Source organism: Musca domestica, unplaced genomic scaffold (assembly GCF_030504385.1).
Source record: "Musca domestica strain aabys unplaced genomic scaffold, Musca_domestica.polishedcontigs.V.1.1 1, whole genome shotgun sequence".
NCBI classification, from domain to species: Eukaryota; Metazoa; Arthropoda; class Insecta; order Diptera; family Muscidae; genus Musca; species Musca domestica.
In genome coordinates this window covers 40182384-40208479 of record NW_026712114.1, presented here as the reverse complement: position 1 = coordinate 40208479, position 26096 = coordinate 40182384, and the positions used below count along the sequence as shown (strand labels likewise).

Sequence of the window (26096 nt, the reverse complement as noted above, 5' to 3'; positions counted from 1 at the left end):
TACGTTTCCATTTTGTGGAACTCTGCTCCGATATATATTTTTAAAATAATTCTTCTCGAAGTGATATATGATATGATAGTTACGGAAGCTCTACTAAATAAGCATAGCGGTCATATAGTCGGCCCCGCCCGACTTTTTTACTTTTCCTTTCTGGGTTTTTGTTTAAAGAATTAGAATCGGTTGCTAAGAAATTCATAAGATTTTTTTCATAATATTATTGGAAAGTGCCCGCCAATTCGTCAACGATAAGTCGACCTTAAAATTTTATATTCGTTGCAACAGGAACAAACACTAGGAACAATGAATGACCTCAATATCAATTTTCAGAATTCCAGCTCTAATCCAACACCCAACAGCAAGTTTTGGGGCCCTTTGCACTTTTCGTACGTTCATAGAACGAACTTCCAAAATTACAAATGTACAAATTTCGTACAGTACAATTACAAAAGAGTCTCCATATCTCAGCCCCATATACCAACAGCATCTGTAATATATCCGACTGCCAAATTAAGTACTATTTAGTACAATGACACAAACACTAACATCCCTATCGAATTTTGAGATTCCAGCTCTATCTCTTCCAATTTAGAACCGTCTATTATATTCCGAACTAATATATTATAGGGTGAAATAAAAAAAACTGCAACAAAGTCAAACGCCATACTATTGAAAATTTTTTTAAATTATATTGAATGAAAGCAAAAATGCCAGAAATAGCATCAAATTTTAGAATAAGTTTAGATTTGTTGGAATTAGTCACCTTTGGCACAAATTATGGCCTTCAAACGGCCAATAAAACCAAATGTTTCTCTGAGGTATTTTGGCAAATTCCCGGCGAAGCACTTGCTTGAGGTGATCGATACTTTGGTATTTTTTAGTGCCAACCTTGCTTTCCAAAATACTCCAGACACAATAGTCCTACGGATTGGTATCCGGAGATTTTAGTGGCCACTGTGCGTTGGAAGTGAAACGAGAATCCTCATTTTGTAACTATTCTTGGGTGGCGCGTGCTGGATGCGATGGTGCTGAGTCTTGTTGGAATGTCCAAGGTCTGCGGCCAAAATATTTGCGTGCCCAAGGCTTTATACACCCTTTAAAATATTTTTCCGATAATATCCTGCATTTATTCTGATGCCACGGTCGATTTATACGAGCGGAGAGCGACCATCGGCTGTTATTGCGGCCCACACCATGGCCGGCGCTTGAGTTGAGGTGGCCAACCGAGGGTGCATATTTTCAGCTGACCTCTTGGCAAGTAGACACGATCATTTTATTTGTTTACAAACCGCTGGACAACGAATGTTTTCCCATCGGAGAAAATCAAATTCGGCAGTTCACCACTTTCGGCCAAGCGAATCAACTCTTTAGCTCTTTTGAGTCTATGTTCAGCTCACGTGCTATTTTTCGGCCATTGCGACGCGGTTTTCGATCTAGTCGCTTCATTACTTTTCAAACCATTTCTGCTGTTGTTGCTGTTTTCTTCTGTCCACTTCCTTGACGTAGGGCTACGCTACCAGTATCACGGTAACAAGCGATGGTACGAGATACAAAAGATTTATTCACATTTAAATGCTGGAGTACTCTTACGATAAATAAAAGTACAAATTTCCGAAACCACTTCCATATGTCCAGGCTACACATGAATAGCGACTCTAATAACAATATCAGATCTCTGCACTATCTGTTTACCCAATATCAAATTGTACCAATAATAGTACTACTTATTACTTTTCGTTCACTTGTAATACACATTTCCCAAAGCACCTCTTTATCACAAACATACCATCAACAGGTCATCCGTTCACCCTGAACCAAACTGTTTCAAATTTAGTGCAGTTCGCACACTTGGTACACATTACCAATACCAACGTCTTACATCAACTCCATTTCCAAGAATTGATTCTCATACTAATCGAGAGATTCAAGCTTTTACCACCATCCATCCATTTAATTCCAAATGGTAGCGAATTTAGTGCATTTAAGTATCAAAGACTCTCAGTCTAAATTTCAGATTTTCGCCTCTATTCGTTCCCTAATACCAAGATATCACTACTATTCAGTTCTTTTTAGTACTTTTTAGTACGTATTTCCAAATCCCCTGCTATGTATCAACCAAACCGCAGAAAAGGTGATCCAAATTCCAATTTTAGACTTCCAACTAAATTTCTTACCCAAATATGAAATATAGTACCATTTAGTACTTTTTGGTACGTATTTCCAAAACCACCTCAAATGTAAATCCTATACACTAAGCGTGCCCCTAATGCTAAATTTCTGATGTCAAGCACTATCTGTTCACCCAATACCAAATTGTACCAAATATAGTAATATTCTAAAACATTTCTAAAACCATCTTCATATATAAACAAGTAAGCAAAGGCTACAGTCGAGCGGGGCCGACCGTTGAATACCCTACAACACTATAATAAACGATACAGTTTATATAGACGAGATACTCGGAAGAATTTCACAAGATATTGTGACAAATAATAAAAGAAAACCATTAGGTTTCGTTCTCTAATTTTCGAAATAGCAACTTAAACTAATTTGCTCATTCCAATTTATTGGTAGATGTTGCACGTAAATGGTCTTCCTAGATCTGGATCCAATATTCCCAAACACCTATAATCTCTCAGAAGTGGCAAAAGATTAACATTTATTATTGGTTTTTGACTGAAACGCATCTATATGGGATACAGACATATGACTATATTCTTCAAAGAAATCAGCGTTAACGACATAGTCAGAAGTGCGTCTTTCCTATATTTGTGAATTCCCCAAAAAGTCACTGGAATGGACATTTTCGTATTTTGTCTACAAAAGTTGGCAAACTCCTTCACACATTGAATATTTTTGGATGGCCATCCAAAACTGCTTGGCTTTGCACTGTCCGGTAACCCCCATTCATATATGCGTGAGGACCGGGCGATAATTACGACCTGCTGACAATTTGCAGTTTTTGGTCCATTTCAACCCCTAAATATATGGCGATCATCTCCAATAAGAGTAGGCTTCTTTTCTGACCCTCATCTTATCCCCATGCAAAATTTCGTAAGGATCGGGCCATAAATGCGATCTGTATATGATATCCTGATATCCTAACTACTTAGTTTTTGTTAGCTGTAGAAATATTACCAAATGTTTAATTCAAAATGAAAATATGCCAAAAATATGACAAAATTGAAAAAATATGAGAAAATTTTACAAAATCAATGTTTTCCTCTTTAGAGAGATATTTTATGCGATTTTTTAGACGTTTTTCCTTTCCTGCCAAGAGGCCATTCTGAATTAATGTGAACTGTCGAAATCAGTTCAGCCGTTCTCGACATATAAGAGATCTTTCTAGCATATCTTCTTTGATAGACATATATATCGCACATATTTTGCTATACATCCTTTTTGGTGGATGTTAACATCAATGTAAAGATCAGGAGTAACCTTGTCATGACTTTGTGATTTCGCCGCGATTTAAAATATTCGCGGTTTAATGAAAAATTTTGAATTTTTTCAACAAAAAAGATATGGTCTATTTTACCCGCTAAATATTAACCGATGACCATCAAAATTGGTAGGCTTCTTCCCCGCCCTAAACTCTAGCTACATGCGAAATTCGCGTCGATGGGTCTATAATTGCTACCTGTATAGCTACTGCAAAATCCGACATTTTTTCAGTATTTGGTCCATTTCAACCCCTAAATATTATGCGATCATCTTCAAAAAGAAATAGGGTTCTATTCTGACCTTAACCCCACCTCCATTCTAAATTTCGTGGAGATCGGACCATAATTGCGACCTGTAGAGTGATTACAAATTAACATGGACAGACGGACAGACGGACAGACGGACAGACGACGGACGGACATACATAGCTAGATCGACTCAACTCGGCGAGCTAGGAAGATCCATATATACTTTCCTATGTGGGAAATCAATATTTCGAGGTGTTACATAATTTTTGGCCCAATCAAACTTATAATACCCCCAACACATAGTGTTGTAGGGTATAAACATACTTTCCAACCTTGATTCTCATACCAAATTAAAAATTTCAGCTCTATCCGTTCTCATAATAGCAAATTACACCATTTTAAAGTTTAGTACTATCCTGCACATCATAGTGACTCTCATTCCAAATTGCAGAATTCTAGCTCATTCCGTTTGATAAATATAAAGAATTACATTTTTAGTACATTATAGTACTTTACGGAACTTTTAAGTACGAATTTCCAAAAGCCAGCTTTCTCACACGTCTACAGGGTGAGATAAAAAGGGTAAGATAAAAAAACTGCACCAAAGTCAAACGCCATAGTTTTTACATTTTTTTTAATTTTATTGAATGAAAGTAAAAAATGTCGGAAATAGAATCAAAATTTAGAAAAAGTTTAGATTTGTGTGAATTGCTCGCCTTTGGCACGAGTTATGGCCTTCAAACCGCCAATGAAACCGTCGCACACCCGAATGGTGCTCTGTGATATTTTGGCCCATTTCCAGCGGAGTGCTTGCATGAGGTGATCCACACTTTGGTATATTTTAATGCCAACCTTACTTTCCAAATAGTCCAATGGATTGGTATCTGGGGATTTTGGTGGCTATTGCACGCTGGAAGTGAAGCGAGGAAACTCATTTTGAAACCATGCTTGGGTGGCGCGTGCAAAGTGCAAAGGTGCAGAGTCTGATGGAATGTCTAAGGTCTGCGACCAAAATCACACTATCACGCTTGAGTTCTATCAGGAATAACTTTTTTTCTGGAAAATTCTCACCAAAATGCTTTTGTACGCTTGTAAACAATATAATGGGCTGTCACTGGAATAATTTTAACAGCTGTCGGACGAGTGACTTAGAAATGACAGCAGTCTTATGTTGGTTGTAGTTTTTTTCATCTCACCCTGTGTCTTTAAACCCGTTGATTCTTTGTATGCTTCATGGCACTGATGGAGAAAACGCTAGTCGTAATATGCCTTGCGTAGCGTGAATTATCATCAATCAAAAAATACACCCACATTTTTATGCATGGCGTATTCTCTGATCAAATCTTAAATAATTTCCCTCTTAAACAACTTTCATTGTCAAAATGTGTACTATGCTTGTTTTCATCATTCAAAAGTTTAAATGAAAGAATCGTAGATGTGAAGTAAAACGATGGTAATGTATTGAACCTTGAAAACGGCAGTGTTGTTGACAGTCACTTCAGTTTTAAACTATAATTTAGTCAGTTTCACTTTCATTTTTTTAATTTCTATTTTTAGAAGTAACAGAATATTATCAAGCAATGTAAACTGATGTACATTTGAATGAAATGAAGTAAGTGATGTTTAGAGTCATTATGTTTGAGGTGTTTAGTGACCTTTAAAATTCTATAAAATTAAAATTCTTTAAAGAGATTATGTAATATTAAAGCAAAGGTCAAGCAAATTAAATAAATTGTTGATGCATCTTGCACAACTGCGGGGTCACAGACAGTTGATATAAAATCGGATGAACGGCATTTTAGATTTATCACAGAGCGGAAATTTCAATTGCACAGGTTGGGGTTATTATATGCAGATTGCAATTATCGTCCTCTCCTCAGAAACATTTTCATAATGGCTAAGCCTATTGTTTTTAAAGGTGTCCGCAATATATTTAGGGGTTGAAATGGACCAACCAAATAACTTCATGCGAAATCCAAAATACACCAATGACTACGTCTGTTTTTTTGTGTGATTTCGTTGCCAAATATAGCCAAATATCGTAGACAAGCAAATCATATAGATGAGTATTAATTCGGATTACAGAGCTGCCTCTTGTTTTTGGGGATGATATCAAAATATTTAGGGGTTCAAAAGAACCGAAAAATTTTTCTGATCACACAATTGAAACAAATCGACACCAAATTTGCATGAGAAGAGAGTTTATGACAGTCTAGCATTTGGATGACCATTCTATTCTATTTAGCTGCAAACGTGTACCACACCAACTAACGGCACGACGGAGTGCGTGAATATTTGGCAAATGTCTCCGGTCAAAATGCGTTACCCTTAGCAGTGCGTTATGACATAATTTCAAAAGCGAAATATTCCAAAAACAAAGAGGTCAGCTGAAAATATGTACCTTCGGTTGGCCATCAGAACTCAAGCGCCGGCCATGGTGATGGTGTGAGCCGCCATAACAGCCGGTGGTCGCTTTCCGCTCGTATAAATCGACCATAACATCAGAATAAATGCCGAATATTATCGCGAAAATATTCCTGAATGGTGTACTAAAGTCTTGGACACCCCAAAATTTGGGCACAGACCTTGGACATTCCAACATGACTCAAAGCCATCGCACTCAGCACGCGCCACCCAAGAATGGTTACAAGATGAGGTTCCCCGCTTCATTTCCGTTGGACTATTGTGTCTGGAGTATTTTGGAAAGCAAGGTTGGTGCTAAAAAATACCAAAGTGTCGATCACCTCAAGCAAGCGCTTCGCCGAGAATGGGCCAAAATACCGCAGAGCAACATTCGGGCAGCGTGGGACTGTTTCATTGGCCGTTTGAAGGGAATAATTCGTGCCAAAGGTGACCAATTCGAACAATCTAAACTTATTCTAAAATTGTATGCTATTTCCCTTTTTTTGCTTTCATTCAATAAATTTAAAAAAAATGTAAAATTATGGCGTTTGACTTTGTTGCTGTTTTTTATCACTCTGTATATCTTTTTATACGGTCAAAATTGTCTCATCGAAATCTCAGACCATAGGTATCCGTTTTAAAATATTTGGAATCGATAGTATGGTTTCCATTTGCTTGTCTTGTTGGGGTGCATGATACTTTCCAAGGGATTGCTGACTTCGTTCAAAATAGATACATAGTAATATTATTATCAAACTAGGATCGATTTCGGAGATGGACAATATCGATCTACTCCTTCTGGTACCATGTGTAGCCCGAACATATGGAGGTGGTTTCAAAAATGTACTATAATCGTTCGAAAAGTACTAAATTGGGTATTGTGGTTGAAGGCATAGATCTAGTATCCCGAAATTCGATTCGGCTCTGTTGGTATCTAGGATTTGGATGTGAAGTTTGTTTGGATATGTCTACTATATTTGTACAAAAAGTACTAATTGTGGCTAAATTTGATGTTGGGTGAATGGATAGAGCAGGAATCCTTAAATTTGATATGGATGTCACTGTTGGTAACTGTGGTTGAGTGAAGGAGCTGGTTTGGAATATGCGTATTTTAATTGTACTAAACGGAACAAAATATGGTAAAGGGAGAAATTACAGAAATGAAATTTGATATTAATTGATTGGTATCTAAAGTTGAGATATGGAGATAGTTTTGAAATGTGTACTATATACTTTATGCTACTGAATCTGGTATTTGGTGAAGGGATACAGAGAATAAGGTGGTTTTGGAAATGAGGCCTATGAACGTACGAAAAGTGTAAGATGCCACAAAATATGTCATTGTTGGCTGTTGGGATTGAGATAGAATTCTTAAATTTGGTCACGAGGTCAAGAGATCAAACGAAGAAAAGCAATAATTAAAATCTAAACGAAGTTTATTCGCACATTTAAAATGTGTATACATATTTTATTTACAAATAGAAAACTTCAAATTTCCTTCCTTACTACAGCGGTATGTAGTATTTATCAGTTACTGGGGTAATAAACGTCATAAAGGACATTTTTATAATATCCGAATATTGTTTTACAGATATTATTTTGGGATTTGTGGACGTTTTAGTTTATTCTCGGCACTGTAAAAAAAAGAAACCAGTAAAGAAAGCCTTAAAGTCGGGCGGGACCGACTTTATGATACCCTACACCACTTTCTAATTTAGTAGAGCTCCACATAACAATTAAAAGTTTTTATGGGGGAATTCAATCATACACGCTATGATTATAATTTAAAGTTCAAAGGACTAAATATGCCGAAGCATTTGTATCTTTTAAATTCGGAATTGTATTGACCATTTTGGGCACAATTAATTTGAAATCGGATAAAGATATATATGGGAGCTATATCCAAATCTGAACCGATCTCGATAAAATTTGGCAAAGATATTTCTGAGCTGTATTTGATATATTTCCTGATATCGTTGTTACGGAGTGCATATTACGGCTGTGGGCAACAAATACAACAAATCGGTTAAAAATGTATATGGGAGCTATAGCTATATCTGAACCGATCTTCACCAAATTTGACATACTAGCTTCTAGACTCAATTCGGTCGTAAGTGCCAAATTCCATTCCATTTGGACAAATATTAGACGTTTGTTGCACAATAAAAGCTTAATCGGACGAATATATGGGAGCTATATCCAAATCTGAACCGATCTCGATAAAATTTGGCAAGGATATTTCCGAGCTTTATTTGCTATATTTGCCCAAATATTGTTGTTACAGAGTGCATATTACGGCTGCGAAGGACAAAAATAACAAATCGGATGAACAATATATATGGGAGCTATAGCTATATCTGAACCGATTTCGATCAAATTTGGCATACTTATTTTCTGGTTCAATCTGATCGTACGTGCAAAATTCCATACTATTCGGACTGATATTACACGTTTGGTGCACAATAAAAGGCAAATCGGACGAAGATATATATGGGAGCTATATCTAAATTTTGACCGATTATCTCCAATTTCAATAAGGTTCGTCCAAACAAATGATTTGTGCAAAATTTCATCTGGATAGGGCAATAAATGCGAACTGTACTTTGTTTACAAAAATACATGGACAGGCGGACAGACGGACGGACATGCATAAATCGACTCAGAATGTGATTCTATGCAGATCATCAAAAGGAACTATGGGTCTATCTCGTTTCCTTTTGCCTGTTACAAACAAATGCACAAAGACATAATATCCTGACCACCTTGTGGTGTAGGGTATAAAAATCCACTGATAATACAAATTGAATCAGCATTTTATTATAATTAGTTTAACAAACATTATATAATTTCGACTTAACTGACAAGAATACAGATTAACTTCAATACACATGCCTCATAAAAACTTAAAACCTAAACTCGTACAATTTTCCATCCAGAATTATCATTTGATGTCTTAAAACGATGATTAGAAGAAACATTTATTACTCCGGGCATTTCATCATACTCCTCATCGTAAGCCGAAGGGCCCAGTTTGCCGCTACCATGTCTCATTCGGCCGCTGCGATCGTGTAAAAGCATTTGTTTTTCAAAATTATAGAAATTATCCAATGGTGGTGTAGTCAACGCAGGCGCCAACGTTGAACGCACAATTTTATCATCAATAACGTTGTTGTTATTTTTATTCTCATTTTCCTCGTGGTTTTTCAAATACCACCTTACGATCTTGCCGCTTATAGGGACCCGTGTGTTGTAGTTCGTCTTGATCGAAATGTGAAAACGCCGTTTGTTTGCCCGGCACAAATCCAAAACCACCGGGGAAATGTCCACCATGGTGTTGATGTGGATATGGGCTGGCTGGCGGCAATGGTGGGGCAAATAGACTACCCCAACCACCCAGCGATGAAACAGCACCAGCAACACCACCAATGCCTAAAACGCTGCTAATATAAACAACTACTTTAGCTATGAATAGAGATTTCTTTAGCAGTAGGCAAATAACGGTGAACAGTATTGGCACCAATGCTACCAAGTTGAATTTGAGGCCAAGAAGAAATGGTAAGACATATTGTTTGGTTAAAATGCGTGCTGCAACGAGAGAGTTGTTGAAAAAATAATGGTTAGTGGTTAAGTCTTTGCTTATTTTGGAGGTAAGGGTAAGTTTATGAACACCAACCTGTTGAAGCTTCTTCAATGTTGAAATTCCTTTCATCAATGACCGTTGGGTCGAGTACAAATTCAGCTACACTGTTCTTATCGGCCGAAGGACCAATTTTTAACATTAATCCTGGATATATTGCATCCATGTGCCATTCCAATGCACGTTGACTGAATACAGCACCCGCATTTTCCAAAATACCTCTGTAAAGGGAGGACACATATTATTTAGTGACTTTTTTTTTGCAATGAATTTAGGTATATAACACTCGCTGGACCTTCAAACGTAGTTTAAGCAATTCCTTTGAATAATGTTTCTAATATCATCAAAATGTCTTTTGTATGTGGGGTATACGAAGACGTGGACCTGTATACACAATTTTCTGTCATAGGTTGACGTATCTATTAAAATCTTCTAAAACGAAATTCAAAGCAATTTCGGTCTATAATGTCTCTAATATCATCAAAATACCGAATATTGAGAGGTACCGTTATATGGGGGCTATACGAAAACGTGTATCCATAGTATGGTGGAGGGCATAAAAATGAGAAAAAAAAGTAAAAAAGCAGCTAAGTTCAGCCGGGACGAAGGAAGTTGCAAAGTGCCGAATATAAAGAGTTTCAGTTTTCAGAGGGGCCATACAAAATTGTGGGCAATATTCTGTCGTTTAAATACAAAATTTGAAACAATTCCGACGAAAATATGGCTTAAATCGTGAAAATATTATTAGTTCGCCAATTTAATGAAGCAGTTTCATAAAATGAATAAAACGTTACGATATGGAGTTCGTTCTAGGCCAAACAAATGAAGCCTGGAAAATATCATCTCAATAACAGGCGACAATAAATGCGACCTGCATTTTCTTCATAAAAATACGTGGGCAGACGGTCAGACTTAATGAGATTCATAAACCGACTCAGAATGTGATTTTATAAAGAAAGTTGTGAATGGTTTATTTCGCGTATTCCTACCTGTTACAAACAAATGCGCAACGACAAATACCATCTATCACAGTGTGGTGTAATACCTACTATCACAGTGTAGAAGTAAAAAACAGCAAAGTTCGGCCGCGCCGAAATTTTAATACCCTCCGCCATTTTGAGGGATATCGAAAAATTTTAAAAATATTTCGAAATATATCACTTAAATGAAAACCCTTATATGGGGGATACGAAGATCTCGACCTGCAAAAGTATTTTTTTTGTCATATGCTCTAGTACGAATTTATAATTTCAAATACGAAATTTGAATCAATCCCAGTGAAAAATATGGCTATACGAAGACATGGATCTATATCAACAATGTTCCGACACAGGAACGAACTACAAATACCAATTTTTAGACAAATCTGAGGAAAAATAATTAAATGAAGAATATCATTATATTAATGAACAATTTCGTTAATTTTACGTTAATGAAACTCAATGAAACTTTTTTCATTCATTCAATGAACCTCTACGTTGGTTCACAATCAATGAAAAATTTCATTGACCGAAAGTAGGAATTCATTTATGATATGAAGCTTTCTCCTTCAGTGTACAGGTCACAAATATAGGCCAATCGAAGCGGATCTTAACTTAGGGCTGGGCAGAAGCCTTCCAATTTTGATGGTCATCGGGTAATATTTAGTGGGTGAAATAGACCATAATATAATTTGTGTTAAATAAAAGTCACATTTTCCATTAAACCGCGAATATTTTTAATCCCGGCGAAATCACAATTAGCCGAAAAGGTCAATTCTGACCGTCACGTAAATGTCTATAGTAAATATATCGGATATATATAGCGAAGAATATACAATGTGTATATACAAAGGAAGGGATGTTAGCTAAAATGCTTATATCTCAATGCTTACATCTGGACCGTTTTGACAAATTTTGTCAATTCAAAATGCCCTCTTGGCATAAGAGAATAAACTCTAAAAAATCGCATAAAAAGATGCCAATAACAATTTAAATAGAGGTTGTAGTATTTTTTGATATTTTTATTTTATTTCTTCATATTCTTTATCGCAAGCGGTTTTTTCAATTTGACTTATAATATTGAAGTGTACTTTTTGTAATATTTTTTCACCTTATATAAAGATTGCAATTATCGTCCGATCCTGCACAAGGGTAGGGTTAGGATCAGAAGGGCTAGGTTTATTGTTTTTAAAGATGACCGCAATATATTTAGAGGTGGAAATGGACCAACTACTAAAAATAAAGAAAAAATTTCCTGGCCACACAATTGAAGCCAATCAACACTCATGAGAAGAGAGTTAAGGACAGGGAAGAGTTCTAACATTTGGATGACCATGTGTAATATCTGGGCAGTGTTCCGTGACACAATTTAAAAAACTAAATCTTCCAAAATGGATTTGGACATAATGGAGCTTCTAGCATATTGTAGTTTTGTAGGGTATTACATGGTCGGCCCCGCACGGCTATAGCCGTTGCCTACTTGTTTGATATAGGCTTTAGTAACAATTACGAACTCCAAACACCATATTTGAAACAATTTCATAAATAGACCCTATACAGGGTTGCCCATATTCGACAGACCCATCTGGCAACGCCATAACTTTTGACAGAGATGTGACATCGCTTAATGACATAACGCGTTTGAAGCGTCAGTCCAAGCAGATTTTTATCATGAACCAATACACGCGAGCCCTCTGAAATTTACATTCCACAGAAGAAGTAAATTGTGAAAACTCAACGTGCTTTTAAAACATTAAAAAATGTGAGAAGTGCGCCTTCTAGGAACACCATTAAGCGTTTATACGAAAAATTTTCGACTGGTAAGGCTCTTTCTAATCCGAAGAGGCCATATAAAAGTAGACCAAGGTGATCGGCCGAGAATATCGCTGCCGTACGAGCCATTGTTGAGAGGTCCCCAAGAACATCCCAAAAACGCCGTTCTCAGCAGTTGGGCATGCCTCGGTCCACTTTACAACGGATTATTCGCATTAATTTGCGTTTATTCTCGTACAAAATTCTATTGACGCAAAGAATGTTGCCTGCGGACAAGCCTCGTCGATTGGAATGGGCCCAAAGGTCCGTCGAATATGGGCAACCCTGTATTTGGAGGTTCAGTACTTTGGGGATTATTCCAAAACTTGGACGTATGAAGACAGTTCTCTGCTAGGATGTTTCCTATTTAGTGGGAACGCCAATTCGGTTCTTAGATTCAGTTTTAAATTATGATTAAAACCCCAGAATACTCTAGACCTGTTGGTACAATTATATGGGGGTGAAATCAGAATGTGAACCTATATGGTCAGTACGAAAAATCCAGAAGAACTAAAATACATGTGAGTAAAATTTTTTCTACCTACTTTATTTTGTTCGGAGGCTTGAGTGATTTCCACATATGGACGGACATGGCTAAATCGACATTAAATTTTATGCTGATCAAGAATATAACGTTTCTGTAGATATGAAAATCGATAGATATGGGAATCTTTAGAATAAACGAACCCGCCGGGAAGCACTAAATATTCGCAGTTGAACGGAACTTTAATATTTTCCATACAAAATTATGATCCATGTCAACCACTTAATAGTATCCATTTCCGCTTAATGTCGAGGGAGACTTATATTTGTGCTTGAAAAGTGGGTAAAAATCTATTTTTACATGAGTTATACCTAAATCATTTCGAATATATGTAATTCTTAAGATAAGACAACACTATTCTTGATGCGGTGCTTTGAAGTCATTTAAATTTGCATATAAGTGACACCCTGTGAGATACGATACTGCTTATATTGCATATAATATATCTTACACATTTATTACTACACTTCAATACACCTATCAGATACTTCTTCACTTCCTTATTCGATCACCATTCAGATATGGCAACTGTGCAGCATTCATTTGTACTTGCAAAACGCACACACATATATTCAAATATTTCCATGTCTGCCACTTTACCTAACATCCACTGGATCGGTGTCCAAAAAATTCACCAATGAACGGCTGGCTACATTATCCGTTTTAGTGGCTACCAAATCCATGGTCAACGTATAATTGTCTCTTTCATCGAAACGTTGCAGAAAACTAATTGCACTGCGACCAATACATTCTCGAATACTGGGTTGTTTCAAATTCTTTAAACAATATTTAAATTCTTGTAAATTTTCTGATTTCTTTGTAGAATTTGTTAATCCGCAAACGAATACACTACTAAATATCAGCAACAAGAAAATTTGTCGCGATATAAACCGTTCGTTACTATTTATCATTTCGTTTCGCGTCAAGATTCGATGGTTATTAAGCGGAAACTAAAGTTACTAAAACAACCACCCACTATTTTATAGGAGACCACCAGACAATGGGTCACTGGGTGAACGAAAGAGTTGAGAGTTTACATCATTACCGTTAAATGCAAAACATTAGATGTTACATTTTTCGTGTTTTTGTATTTTTGCTAACAAAACACAACAACGTTTGAGTGCTTAATGCTGGGCTATAATCTGCCAAAATGGCAAAGTTGAAAAAAAAAACATGAGAACATAAAAAGGAAGGAACAATTCATCAAAACAAACAGTACAGACCACTTCAGTGTATTATTTATTTACATACGAGGGTAATTTGCACAGTATTGTCGTTTTCCGTTTAGAAGACCGGAGGGACTTAGCTCAGAATGCCAGATAGTCTTCTTTTAGAAGTCCGGGGGACTTCGTTCTGAAGACCAGAGGAACTTCGTTTAGATGAACAGAAGGTCTTCGTGCAGAAGACCAGTGCGTTTTCCTTTGCAATACCAGAGAGACTTTGTTTGGTCATCGTTTAGAAGAGCATAGTAACATAAAAGACCGGAAGGTCTTCGTTTTGAAGACCAAAGGGTATGCGGAAGACCAGAAGGTCTGCGTTTAGAAGACCGGGGGGTCTTCCAGAAGACCAGTGGGACTTTCGATTGGAAGATCAGAGCATCTTTATTTACACGATCAGAGGGTCTTCGTATAGAATACCAGAAGGTTTTCGTAAAGAAGACCAGAGGATCTGTGTTTGGAAGTTCAGAGGTACTTCGTTTAGAAGATGAGAGCGTCTTCATTTAGAAGACGAGAGCGTCTTCATTTAGAAGACCAAAGGGTCTTCGTTTAAGTCTTCGTGTAGGAGACCAAAAGGTCTTCGTGTAGGAGACCACAAGTTTTTCGTATAGGAGACCACAATTTCTTCGCATAGGAAACCAGGATGTCTTGGTGTAGAAGGCCAGAAGGTCTTCGTATAGAAAACCAGAAGGTCTTGGTTAAAAAAAAAAAAAAAAAAAAAAAACAGAAAATCTTCGTAGAAAAGTCCGTAGTTTAGAAGTTAAGACGGTCTTCATATCGAAGACCGGAGACTCTTCGTTAGAAATCCAGAGGGACTTCGTTTAAAAGGCCATAGGGACTTCGTTTAGAAGACCAGAGGTCTTGGATTGAAGACCATAGGGTCTTCGTTTGGAAGACTGTTTAAAAAACAATTGTTGTTCTAGTTTTAAGGTGATGCTGGGCTTAAGGCATGTTTTTTTACCCCCCCCCCATACCATGGTGGGTAAATTAACTTTGTCATTCCGTTTGTAACTCCTCGAAATACTCATGTAAGACCCAACAAAGTATATATATTCTTGATCAGCGTAAAATTCTAAGTCGATTTGTCTGTCCGTCTGTCTATCTTTCGAACGAATTGAGATAGAAGGCTAAAATTTTGCACACATGTTTATTTTCCCAGGTTAAGTTCGTAAATGGGTCATGTAGGTCCAAGTCTTCATATAGCCCCGATACAACGGTACCTCCCGATATTCGGTATTTTAATGTTTTTAGCGACATTATTCCCTGGAATTGTATCAAATTTGATATTTGAAGTTCCAAAGGGATAGTACAGCCTAAGACAGAAAAATTATTATTAATTTCGCATTGCCCCATATAACGGTACCTCCCGATATTCGGTATTTAGATGATTTTAGCGAAACTGACAGGAATTGTTTCAAATTTTGTATTTGAAGTTCGTAATGGATATTACAGCCTGTGACAGAAAATTGTCTGTGCAGGTCCACGTCTTCGTATAGCCCCCATATTACGGTACCTCCCTATATTCGGTATTTTGACTAGTTTAGGTACAATACCCACCGAAATTGTTTGAGATGTCGTATTTAAAGTTCGTAATGGATGCTACAGCCTGTGACAGAAAATTGTCTATGCTGGTCCCGGTCTTCGCACAGTTCCGATATAACGATACCTCCGTATATACGATATTTTGATAATATTTTCAAGTTTTCGAATTTGAAAATGGTAATGGCTTATGACAAACAATGCCTATGTAGACCCCAAAAAAACGGCTATATTCGATATTTTTAAAATTTTAACAGAATTTTTTAAAGATTTTATTTTTTTAAAATTTCGAAATTCGTTCAAAATGGTGGAGGGTATTCAGAGTTCGGCCCGACCGAACTTATTGGTTTTTAACTTGTTTTTGTTTTTTTCTTTTTTTTTCAAAAACTGTAGCTGTCAACCTCTTTATTAGGGTTCAGTTCGCATGTTTCACGTTAGTAGCAACTTATGGTTGTTCCATTGCCATGGTCAGTGCACATTATGTCTTCTCTGTATGTACTTTTCTTTGGCTTTTCATAGCTTGCGGCTCTTACGTGTCATGCTAAAATGTTATTTAACATTTTTCATCCAAATGTATTTTTGTGGATTTTCTTCAAGTTTTTCGCACATTATATAACAATAAACGTTATGGACATTTGACTCGCTTTCCATATGGTTAACTGTCAGCAAGCTAGTCATTTCCAGCTTCTATTGTTTGATTGAAATTTGCCCGTTTCTTTCTGAGCCACTAATCTGTTGATTGTGGGTGTTTGTTTGTCCGTTTAGTTGGCTGCCCCGTTGTCCATTGACGACCAAGATGATGATGATGGTGTATTTAGTTCCATTGCATTCATTCATGGTCTGTCATGAAGTAATTTTTGATTTCAGTGATAATCAACAAAACGCTCTGTTACAAATGATAAGTGATTTGTAAATCTAAATGATGTTCGTTTAACTGAATACTACATTGCCCTTAACAATAAAAAACGGACCACATTAAATTACTCGGGGAAAATCGTTTGCAATATATTTTAGTTCTTCTTTTGTACTCATGCATTATTCGATTGAAATCCAAAAGGGGATTTGAAATCCAAAAGGGGATTAAAGACAACCTATTGTCGAAAATGGCAAACACTCTTCGCACGTGTATCTGCCAGTGGTCATAATTTGGATTTAAAAACTTTATATTAGATTGGCGATCATAGGCTGGAGATTTAAAATATGATACTTAATCTGAGGCAATGTAATATTCTCGCCTATTCTACATGCGTTTGTATGCGTTTTTATACACAAAATTCCGCAAGTGTTGCTTTGCCTTCCTATAAATATTTTAAAAATATAGAAGTAACATTTATGTACTCCATTAATTCTAGGGGCGTATTCATAAATATATCCGTTAGCACCATCCTCATCGAAAAAACAAGTAAGCAAAGGCTATAGTCGTGCGGGCCGACCATGTGATACCCTACAACTCTACAATATGTTAGAAGCCCCCTTATGTCCAAATCCATTTTGGAAGATTTCGCGGTGCACAGCCCAGATATTACACTCAGCATTGGTTATATATTTGGCTATCTTCGTCAACGAAATCGGCATAAAAAAGCCAGAAGTTCGCCTTTTGTGTATTTCGGATGTCGCCTGTAAGTAATGTTGGTATTTTTCAGACAGAAATAGTGGTCCATTCTACCCACTGTCCTAAACTCTAACTTCATGCGAGATTTCGACAGGAAATCAGGAAAATTTTTAGTTGTTGGTTCATTTCAACCCCTAAATATATTGCGGACATCTTTGAAAACAATGGGCCTAGCCCTTCCGAGCCTTACCCTACCTTTTTCGTGAGGATCGGACGATAATTGCAATATGCATTTAATATCCCCAACCTGTGTTGTAAGGTCAAAAAATATTATAACTCAAATTGAAAAAGTCGCATGCGATAAAAAATATGAAAAATAAAAAAATGTCACAAAATACTACAAAATCTATATTAACATCTTTGTTGGCATATTTTTCTGCGATTTTTTTAGGTTTTATACTTTTATGCTAAGAGGGCATTCTGAATTGACAAACTTTGTCAAAATCGGTCCAGCCATTCTTGAGATATAAGCATTCTAGCTAACAATCCCTTCCTTTGTATTTATACGTTGTATATATTTCACTATATATAACCGATATATTTACTATCGGCATCTACGTAACGGTCAGAATAGACCTGTTCGTCTATTTGTGATTTCGCCGGGATTAAAAATATTCGCGGTTTAATGGAAAATTTAACTTTTATTTAACACAAATGTTGTGGCCTATTTTACCCACTAAATATTACCCGATGACCATCAAAATTGGAAGGATTCTGCCCAGCCCTAGCCCTATGCTAACTTGATTGGTCTATAATTGCGACCTGTAGAGCAACTGCAAAATGAGGAATTTTTTCAGTTTTTGGTCCATTTCAACCCCTAAATATTATGCGATTATCTCCAAAAGAAATAGAGTTCTATTCTGACCCTAGCCCCACATCCATTCTAAATTTCGTGAAGATTGGACCATAATTGTGACCTGTAGAGTGATTACAAATTAACATGGACAGACGGACAGACGGACGGACGGACATACATAGCTAGATCGACTCAGCTCGGCGAGCTAGGAAGATCCATATATACTTTCGTATGTGGGAAACCAATATTTCGAGGTGTTACATAATTTTTGGCCCAATCAAACTTATAATACTCTCAACACATAGTGTTGTAGGGTATAAATATAGAAGTTACATTTATGTACTCCATTAAGGGGCGTATTCATAAATATATCCGGTAGCACCGTCCTCATCGAAAAAAATTAAATATTCTATGCTACACAATTTTTGACCAAATATTAAAAACAATATTTGTATACATAATATATAATTTTAAACCTAACAAAGCATGTATATTCTTGAACATCGTACGATTCTAAGACGATTTTGTCCTGTAAATTAATTAACATAGGAAGCTAAAATTTTGCAAAGATCTGTCTTTTGTGTGGTACACAGGTCAAGTTTGAGAGTTATTTGTGAGTGCTGTACCACCAGGAAGAGATTTGGTCCTGCACATCGTATATCCCCCATAAAAAGTATTTATACCGATGTTCGGTATTTTAATGATTGTAGCCACATTTTTAATGGAATTGACTGAATTTGCACACCAGGAGTTACTTCTCTGTACTTTATCACTTAGAAGTGAACTGCCTATATAAGTCCACGATGTCGTATGTCCCCCAAATAAAACAATAACCCGATATTCGGTATTTTCATGATTTAGCCACATTTTTCAATGGAGTTGTCTCAAAATCCGCACAAGAAGTTCCTTTTGAGAACTTTACCCCTGGAATTGTATTGTCTCTATAGGCCCTCCATATCGTATATCCTCCATAAAAAGGTAGCTCCTGGTATTCGGTATTTTCTTGATTGTAGCCACATATGCAATGGAATTGTCTGAAATTCCACACAAGGAGTTCCTTCTGAGTGCTTTACAAGAGAATTGTCTATATAGATTCACGATATCGTATATCCCCCAAATATAACGGTACCTCCCGTTATTCGGTATATTGATGATTGTGGCCATATTTTTCAAAGGTATTGTCTGAAATTCCACACCATGTGTGTCTTCTAAGCACTTCACTCCCTGGAAGAGAATTTTATATATAGATTCACGATATTGTATATCACCCATATAACGGCACCTCCTTTATTCAATTTTTGATAATATTGCCAACATCATTCACCGGAATTGTTTCAAATTTTGATGATATCAGCGAAATGTTCAACGGAATTGCTTCAAATTTCATATTTGAAGTTCGGAATCGGTACTACAGCATATGACAAAAAATTATGCAGATCCACGTTTTCGTATCGCACCTATATAACGATTTTCATTTAAGTGGTATGTTTCGATGCATTTTTTTTTTTCTTTGAAATTTTTCAACATTTTTCAAAATTGGTGGAGGGAGTTCGGCCCGGCCGAACTAAGCTGCTTGTTTACTTCTTATAATTATGTTGGTGAACACACTCTCTTCTTCTTGACCTGACGTAGATATATGTACTTACTTGTGGCTATAATTTGAAAAGAGGGCACTTTGGGAACTTTTATACCATTAAAGAAATTAATTTCTAAGTTATCGAAAAATTGTATGGTATACCAATAATTTTAAATTTGATCATCCGTCTTTTTTTGATCACAATAACTCTCGAGGGAGTATTCGATTTTTATCAAACTTCGTACATCGTAATATTTTTAACAAATTTAAAATGAGTTCCTATATGGGCAATACCAATCCTCTATATCTGATACATCTCCCAAAAAGACAATAGATGAAAACAAGTAAAAAAAAAACATTAAGTTCGGCCGGGCCAAACTTTTAATACCCTCCATTTTAGGGTAAAGTAAACATTAGAAGAAATGTGGCAAAAACCATTAAAATGCCGAATATCGGCAGGTACCGTTATATTGGGGCTATACCAAATCGTGGACCTACACATACAATGTTTCGCTAAAGGAGCTAGAACCCATTATGGCCTACAAATACCAATTTTCATACAAATCCGTGAAAAAATGTGGCAAAAATCATCAGATTACCGAATATCGGGAGGTACCGTTATATGGGGGCTATACCAAAACGTGGACCTATAATTACAATGACTCGCCACACGAACTAGGACCCATTATGATCTACAACTACCAATTTTCAGAGAAATTCTTGAAAAAATGTGTCATAAGTCATCAAAATACCAAATGTTGGGAGGTACACGAACTAGGACGCATTATGACCGACAAATATCAATTTTTAGACAAATCAGTGAAAAAGTGTGGCAAAAACCATCAAAATACCGAATATCGGGAGGTACCGTTATATGGAGGCTATACCAAATCATGGACCCACAAATGCAATGTTTCGCCACCGGAGCTGGAACCCATTATGACCAACAAATACCAATTTCTAGACAAATCCGTGAAAAAATGTGCCAAAAAAATAAAAATACCGAATATCGGGAGGTACCTTTATATGGGGGCTATACAAAAACGTGAACCCATATATGCAATGTTTTGCCACACGCACGGGGACCCGTTATGACCTACAAATACCAATTTTCAGACAAATCCGTGAAAAAATGTGGCATATATCATCAAAATACCGAATATCGGGAGGTACCGTTATATGGGGACTGTACCAGAACGTGGACCGATATATCTCATTTTCAATACCAACCATCCTAGCCACAATACAAATTTCTCTGCTAAATTTTGGCGCTCTACGTCAAATAATGTGGGCTGTATCGTGATTTCAACAGACAGACGGACAGACAGACAGACAGACGGACATCGTTAAATCGACTTAGAATTTTATGCTGATTATGAATATCTATATTTTATGGGGTCTACGACGAATATTTAAGGATGTTACAAACGGAATGACAAAGTTAATATACCCTCCTTTCCAAGGTGGAGGGTATAAAAACTATATAAATCTTATAATGAGCGAATGTACCCGATATAGTTCTAACGTTGCACATCCTTATATTTGACTCAACCATAGGTCATTCGAGTAAATGAACGAAATCGGAATCTTGTACCCCCCCACATATCATCTAAAATTTCAAATAATAGTACCTCTTGTAAAATGTTAAACAATTACACCGGAATTGATTTACGTTCGAACTTTGAACATCGAAATAATTAGACATATCTAACACATTCCTATAACTTCCACCCAAAAAATAAAAAAGTTAAAATTGGGCTTGTGGTTATATTTATTTTTGACATAAAAATTTTAGTCCACTTCTTCTATCAGCTAATGTACTTACACCAGGGTAATATCGGTCTGAACAATAGTAACTATCATATTGTTGAATCTCTACACATTGCAAATGATTGTAATAAGTTATTTCTTTCCGAAAAGCTATGATCGCTTTCAAAACGTATTTCCGAAACATTCCGGGACGCAAAATTTCCTTTACTAGTATATTTATCATTGGCAAAGGTACATATAATATTGATTATATAGGATTCATTACGAATTTGAAACTTTATTTTTATCCACTATTTACACATATGATCTTTATCCTAATCGTTCAATAAAAATGTTAAAAAAGGCCTTTAAAGCAGATTTGGTACAGAATTTTTATAGAATAAATTATATGTGAATATTCAGAGCTTTATCTCTATCCGTTCCAATGAAACAATACTGATTATAATTATTATTTTTCAGAATTCCATCTTTTATAATGTTACATTCATGCTATTACCTACAGACTTCTAATTTTGCTCATCTCGATATTATGTTAAAGTTGTGCAAACTTCTGATAAATTTTATTAACTCAATTATATACTAAAGACTTTTATGCACATATTAATAATTATCATGCCCACATATATTCACTTATTTACCTCGTAGTCACATAGCCCATTCATAATTCCTCCACCCTCCAGCCAGGACTATTTTAATTGTTGGTCAAGTAATTAATTTTATGTCCTTACCTTCATAATATAACTAATTTTGCAGAACATCCATAGAAACTATGTTTCTTGTGCTATAAATTATGTGGCTTTACTGTGATTTCCTACACTTGCAATTAATTAAATTTTTCGGTTTATTTATTGGAGAAAATTGTTAGGATGGCAATTCCTACAAGCACCACAACCACACTGTTGAGGTTTTAATCTATTATATTGCATATTTTTAGGCATGTAGTAAATATGAGGAATCATAATTTAGTTTGGCTTATCTACAAAATGCGGTAGAATTTTTCATAGCATTTCAAAAACAGGTGAGGGTAATGTTAATTTTGTAATCATGTTTGAATTCTCCTAAAATATTTGAATGACATATGCTTGACATGGCTCGAAACATTAAACCTGGCATTTAATTTGAGCAGATATTCGGAATTTTTCTACGAAATTTGAGAATTAATTTTGCTATTTGTATTGCACTCGCATAACTCTACTACCAGAAATAAATTATTATGAAGTATTATCCTATTACAGTAGATTTATCGATTTTCGTGGTATATCTAACGATCTTTTTGTGCATGATCTATAGTTCATCTTGTAAATGATATCAATATTCTTACGGTAGATCTTTGGTACTTCTGGAAAACCTATCGTCTTTCTTATACAAGAAAATCTGCCTATATTCTTACAAAAGATTTACACACCGATAATTCTCCAAATAGTCTCCAACTAGAAGATATCTAAATCTCGGAATAACCTTCCAAGTGTATTTCTCAATTCAAGTCTTTGAAAAGATATGTAATTTTTTTATGAAGAACAAATGTTCTGACATTTGTATAGAAGCGCTATTGAAATCAGCCATCTGACTATACTACAGTCACTTTGAATGAAATCCGTTGCAGAAAACCTAGCGTTGTCGTCTGTCCATCTGTCGGACTCTTGAAGGTTGTATTCGAAAAATAACTTTTTTTGGAGAATAATTGTCAATTATGGAGGATCTCTTAAACTGAATTTCTAATCGATAGTTGTGCAGCAGATCAATTAATATTTTAATTGTAGGCCCTTTTTTATTGTAGGCCGATGTATTATCAGGAGATTTGTTTTTGGTGCAAGAGAACATCTTTCGGTCTTCTTAGACAAGATCTGTAAATCGTTTATAAGATACAGGGTGAGATGAAAAAACTGCAACCAACTTCAGACTGCTGTCATTTCTAAGTCACTCGTCCGACAGCTGTTAAAATTATTTCAGTGACAGCTCATTATATTGTTTACAAGCGTACAAAAGCATTTTGGTGCGAATTCTCCAGAAAAAAAGTTATTCGCGATGGAATTCAAGCGTGATTTCTTTATATTTGGCTGGAAAACCACAAGTTGCTATCGCTAGAGCACTCCAGCATTTAAATGTGAATAAATCTTTTGTGTCTCGTCATCTCGCCATCGCTCGTTACCGTGATACTGGTAGCGTAGCCTGATGTCAAGGAAGTGGCCGGAAGAAAACAGCAACATCAGCAGAAATGGTTCGAAAAGTATAGAAGCGACTTGATCGCAGCCCGCGCCGCAGTGGCTGAAAAATGGCTCGTGAGCTGAACATATCGCAATATTCCATTCGGCAAATATTGAAAAATGAGCTCGGGATAAAGCCATTTATATTCCAAAAAGTGCAAGAACTTATACCGCAACAGAAGGAAAACGGACTAAAAAGAGCTAAAGAGTTGCTTCGCTTGGCCAAAAGTGGTGAACTGCCGAATTTGGTTTTCTCCGATGAGAAAACATTCGTTGTCCAGCAGTTTGTAAACAAACAAAATGATCGGGTTTACTTGCCAAAGAGGTCAGCTGAAAATGTACACCTTCGGTTGGCCACCAGAACTCAAGTGCCGGCCATGGTGATGGTATGGGCCGCCATAACAGCCGAAGGTCGCTAAATTCCGAATATTGTCGCGAAAATATTCTGGAGGGTGTATTTAAGCCTAGGGCACGCAAACATTTTGGCCGCAGACCTTGGATATTCCAACAGGACTCAGCATCATCGCACTCAGCATCATCGCACTCAGCATCATCGCACTCAGCACGCGCCACCCAAAAAAGGTTACAAAATGAGGTTCCTCGCTTCATTTCCAGCGCACAATGGCCACCAAAATCTCCGGATACCAAGCCGTTTGACAATTGTGTCTGGGGTAGTTTGGAAAACAAGGTTGGTACTCAAGCAAGCGCTTCGCCGGGAATGGGCCAAAATACTGCAGAGCAACATTTGGGCAGCGTGTGACGGTTTATTAGCCATTTAAAGGCCATAACTCGTGCCAAAGGTGACCAATTCGAACAAATTTAAACTTATTCTAAAATCTGATGCTAATTCCGAAATTTTTGCTTTCATTTAATAAAAAAATGTAAACATTATGGCGTTTGACTTTTTTCGCCCAGCCTGTATATACCTGAATAAGAGATTCAGTATTCAGATAAGGTTTAATATCTGGAAAATATCCCTGATATGAAGTATAAACAGTAAGGTCACATGCCAGGAGGAACAAATACAGCTCATTCTACGAAATTTGTATAACTTACTATCCCTCTCCTTAGGCATCATATCAAGACAAAATCTTTACAACACTTTCCACCCATCCCCATCACAACTGCAACCCGTTTTGACCAACATTCCATTTGTGGTGTATCAAATTGATTTTACATGTTACAATGTCTTCATTTGTTAAAATACTCACAACACTAATCAGCCATTTACATTCGACATCAACATATTTAAGAGAAACACCTTTTAATGAGCCATGAAAGCGATGAAATTACGTTCGCCCGCAAAATGCAGAAATGCCACAAAGGAGACGGTGAATGACCGTCGAGTGAGAAAAACAAGCACGAAATGATGTCCATGACCGCTGAGCCCTGTTTAGGCCATGAGAAGAGGTTTTGTAAACTTTGCACAACTAACTTTCATTTTCGTTAACTGGGAAAAAAGGAAAGGTTTGGAGATGTGCAACTTTTTTCCTTGTAATCTTTTAACGACATTTAGAGTGGAACAACTGTTTTGGGTTTTTGCTGGTAGAGTTGTGTTGGCATTTAAATGAGGATGCATGCCATTGAATTTATATTTTTAGATAATAATTTTTAAGAGCAATTGATACTTATTTACAATTGTGTGTTTAAAAATAGCAATCCAGAAATTAAAAAGCTAATCGGGTGTTGTTTTGGGGAAATTGTCAACCATGTCAACCACGCAATATTAAAAATTACGAAAAAAATATGTCACACAAATATTTTTTTCTCACATTTTTTTATAAGTCAAATTAAAAAAAATTAAAAAAAAATAGTACATTATATAAAATTGGCAAAAAAAGAATAACAAATTGAAAGAAAAAATTACGAGATTCTTGGAATTGTTCGCAGATGTTAAAAGGTTCTTAAGAAGTTTGCCAATAGGTTCGATTCATTGAAAAAATGTTCTCGATTTTTTTTTCCCGATTTTAAAATTTTTTTAATGAGTTAGTCTCTTCTTTTTGATTTGTTAACGATTTTAAGATAGCAATTATCCCTTTGCTTTGAGGTGACCGCGTTAAATTATTTCGACATTACCTATTCACTTTTCGATTTTATACTTTTTTGCCAAAAGACAATTTCGAATTTGTCTGAATCGTCAGAATCAGACCAGCGTTTCCTGAGCTATAAGCGTTGTAACTAACAAAACTTTCTTTTATATATATAGATTTGGGAGAGGTTCCAGAAAGAGTTGGCGGATAATTCCAATATTCTCACAAAAGCTATTGCATGTTAAAGAATGTGTCTGTGCAATGATAAAAGAAACATCGCCTAATTA

At 36.2% G+C, this 26096-nt stretch overlaps 1 protein-coding gene across 1 annotated transcript; it reads right to left on the bottom strand.

Moving 5' to 3' along the window:
- Window positions 1-9276: 9276 nt before the first annotated feature.
- On the bottom strand, window positions 9277-13976 carry LOC101890296 (uncharacterized). Its single transcript, XM_020040011.2, has 3 exons — window positions 13666-13976; window positions 9766-9950; window positions 9277-9677 (listed from the first exon to the last, which is right to left on the bottom strand). The coding sequence occupies exons 1-3, from the start codon at window positions 13974-13976 to the stop codon at window positions 9277-9279; spliced, it is 897 nt and encodes a 298-aa protein (XP_019895570.2).
- Between the last annotated feature and the right edge of the window lie 12120 nt (window positions 13977-26096).

Coding starts and splice junctions, on each gene's coding strand:
- LOC101890296 (XM_020040011.2), bottom strand. CDS start 13,976: ATGATAAATAGTAACGAACGGTTTATATCGCGACAAATTTTCTTGTTG. Junction 9,951..13,665: donor ACCGATCCAGTGGATGTTAG/GTAAAGTGGCAG, acceptor CTCCCTTTACAG/AGGTATTTTGGAAAATGCGG. Junction 9,678..9,765: donor CATTGAAGAAGCTTCAACAG/GTTGGTGTTCAT, acceptor CTCTCGTTGCAG/CACGCATTTTAACCAAACAA.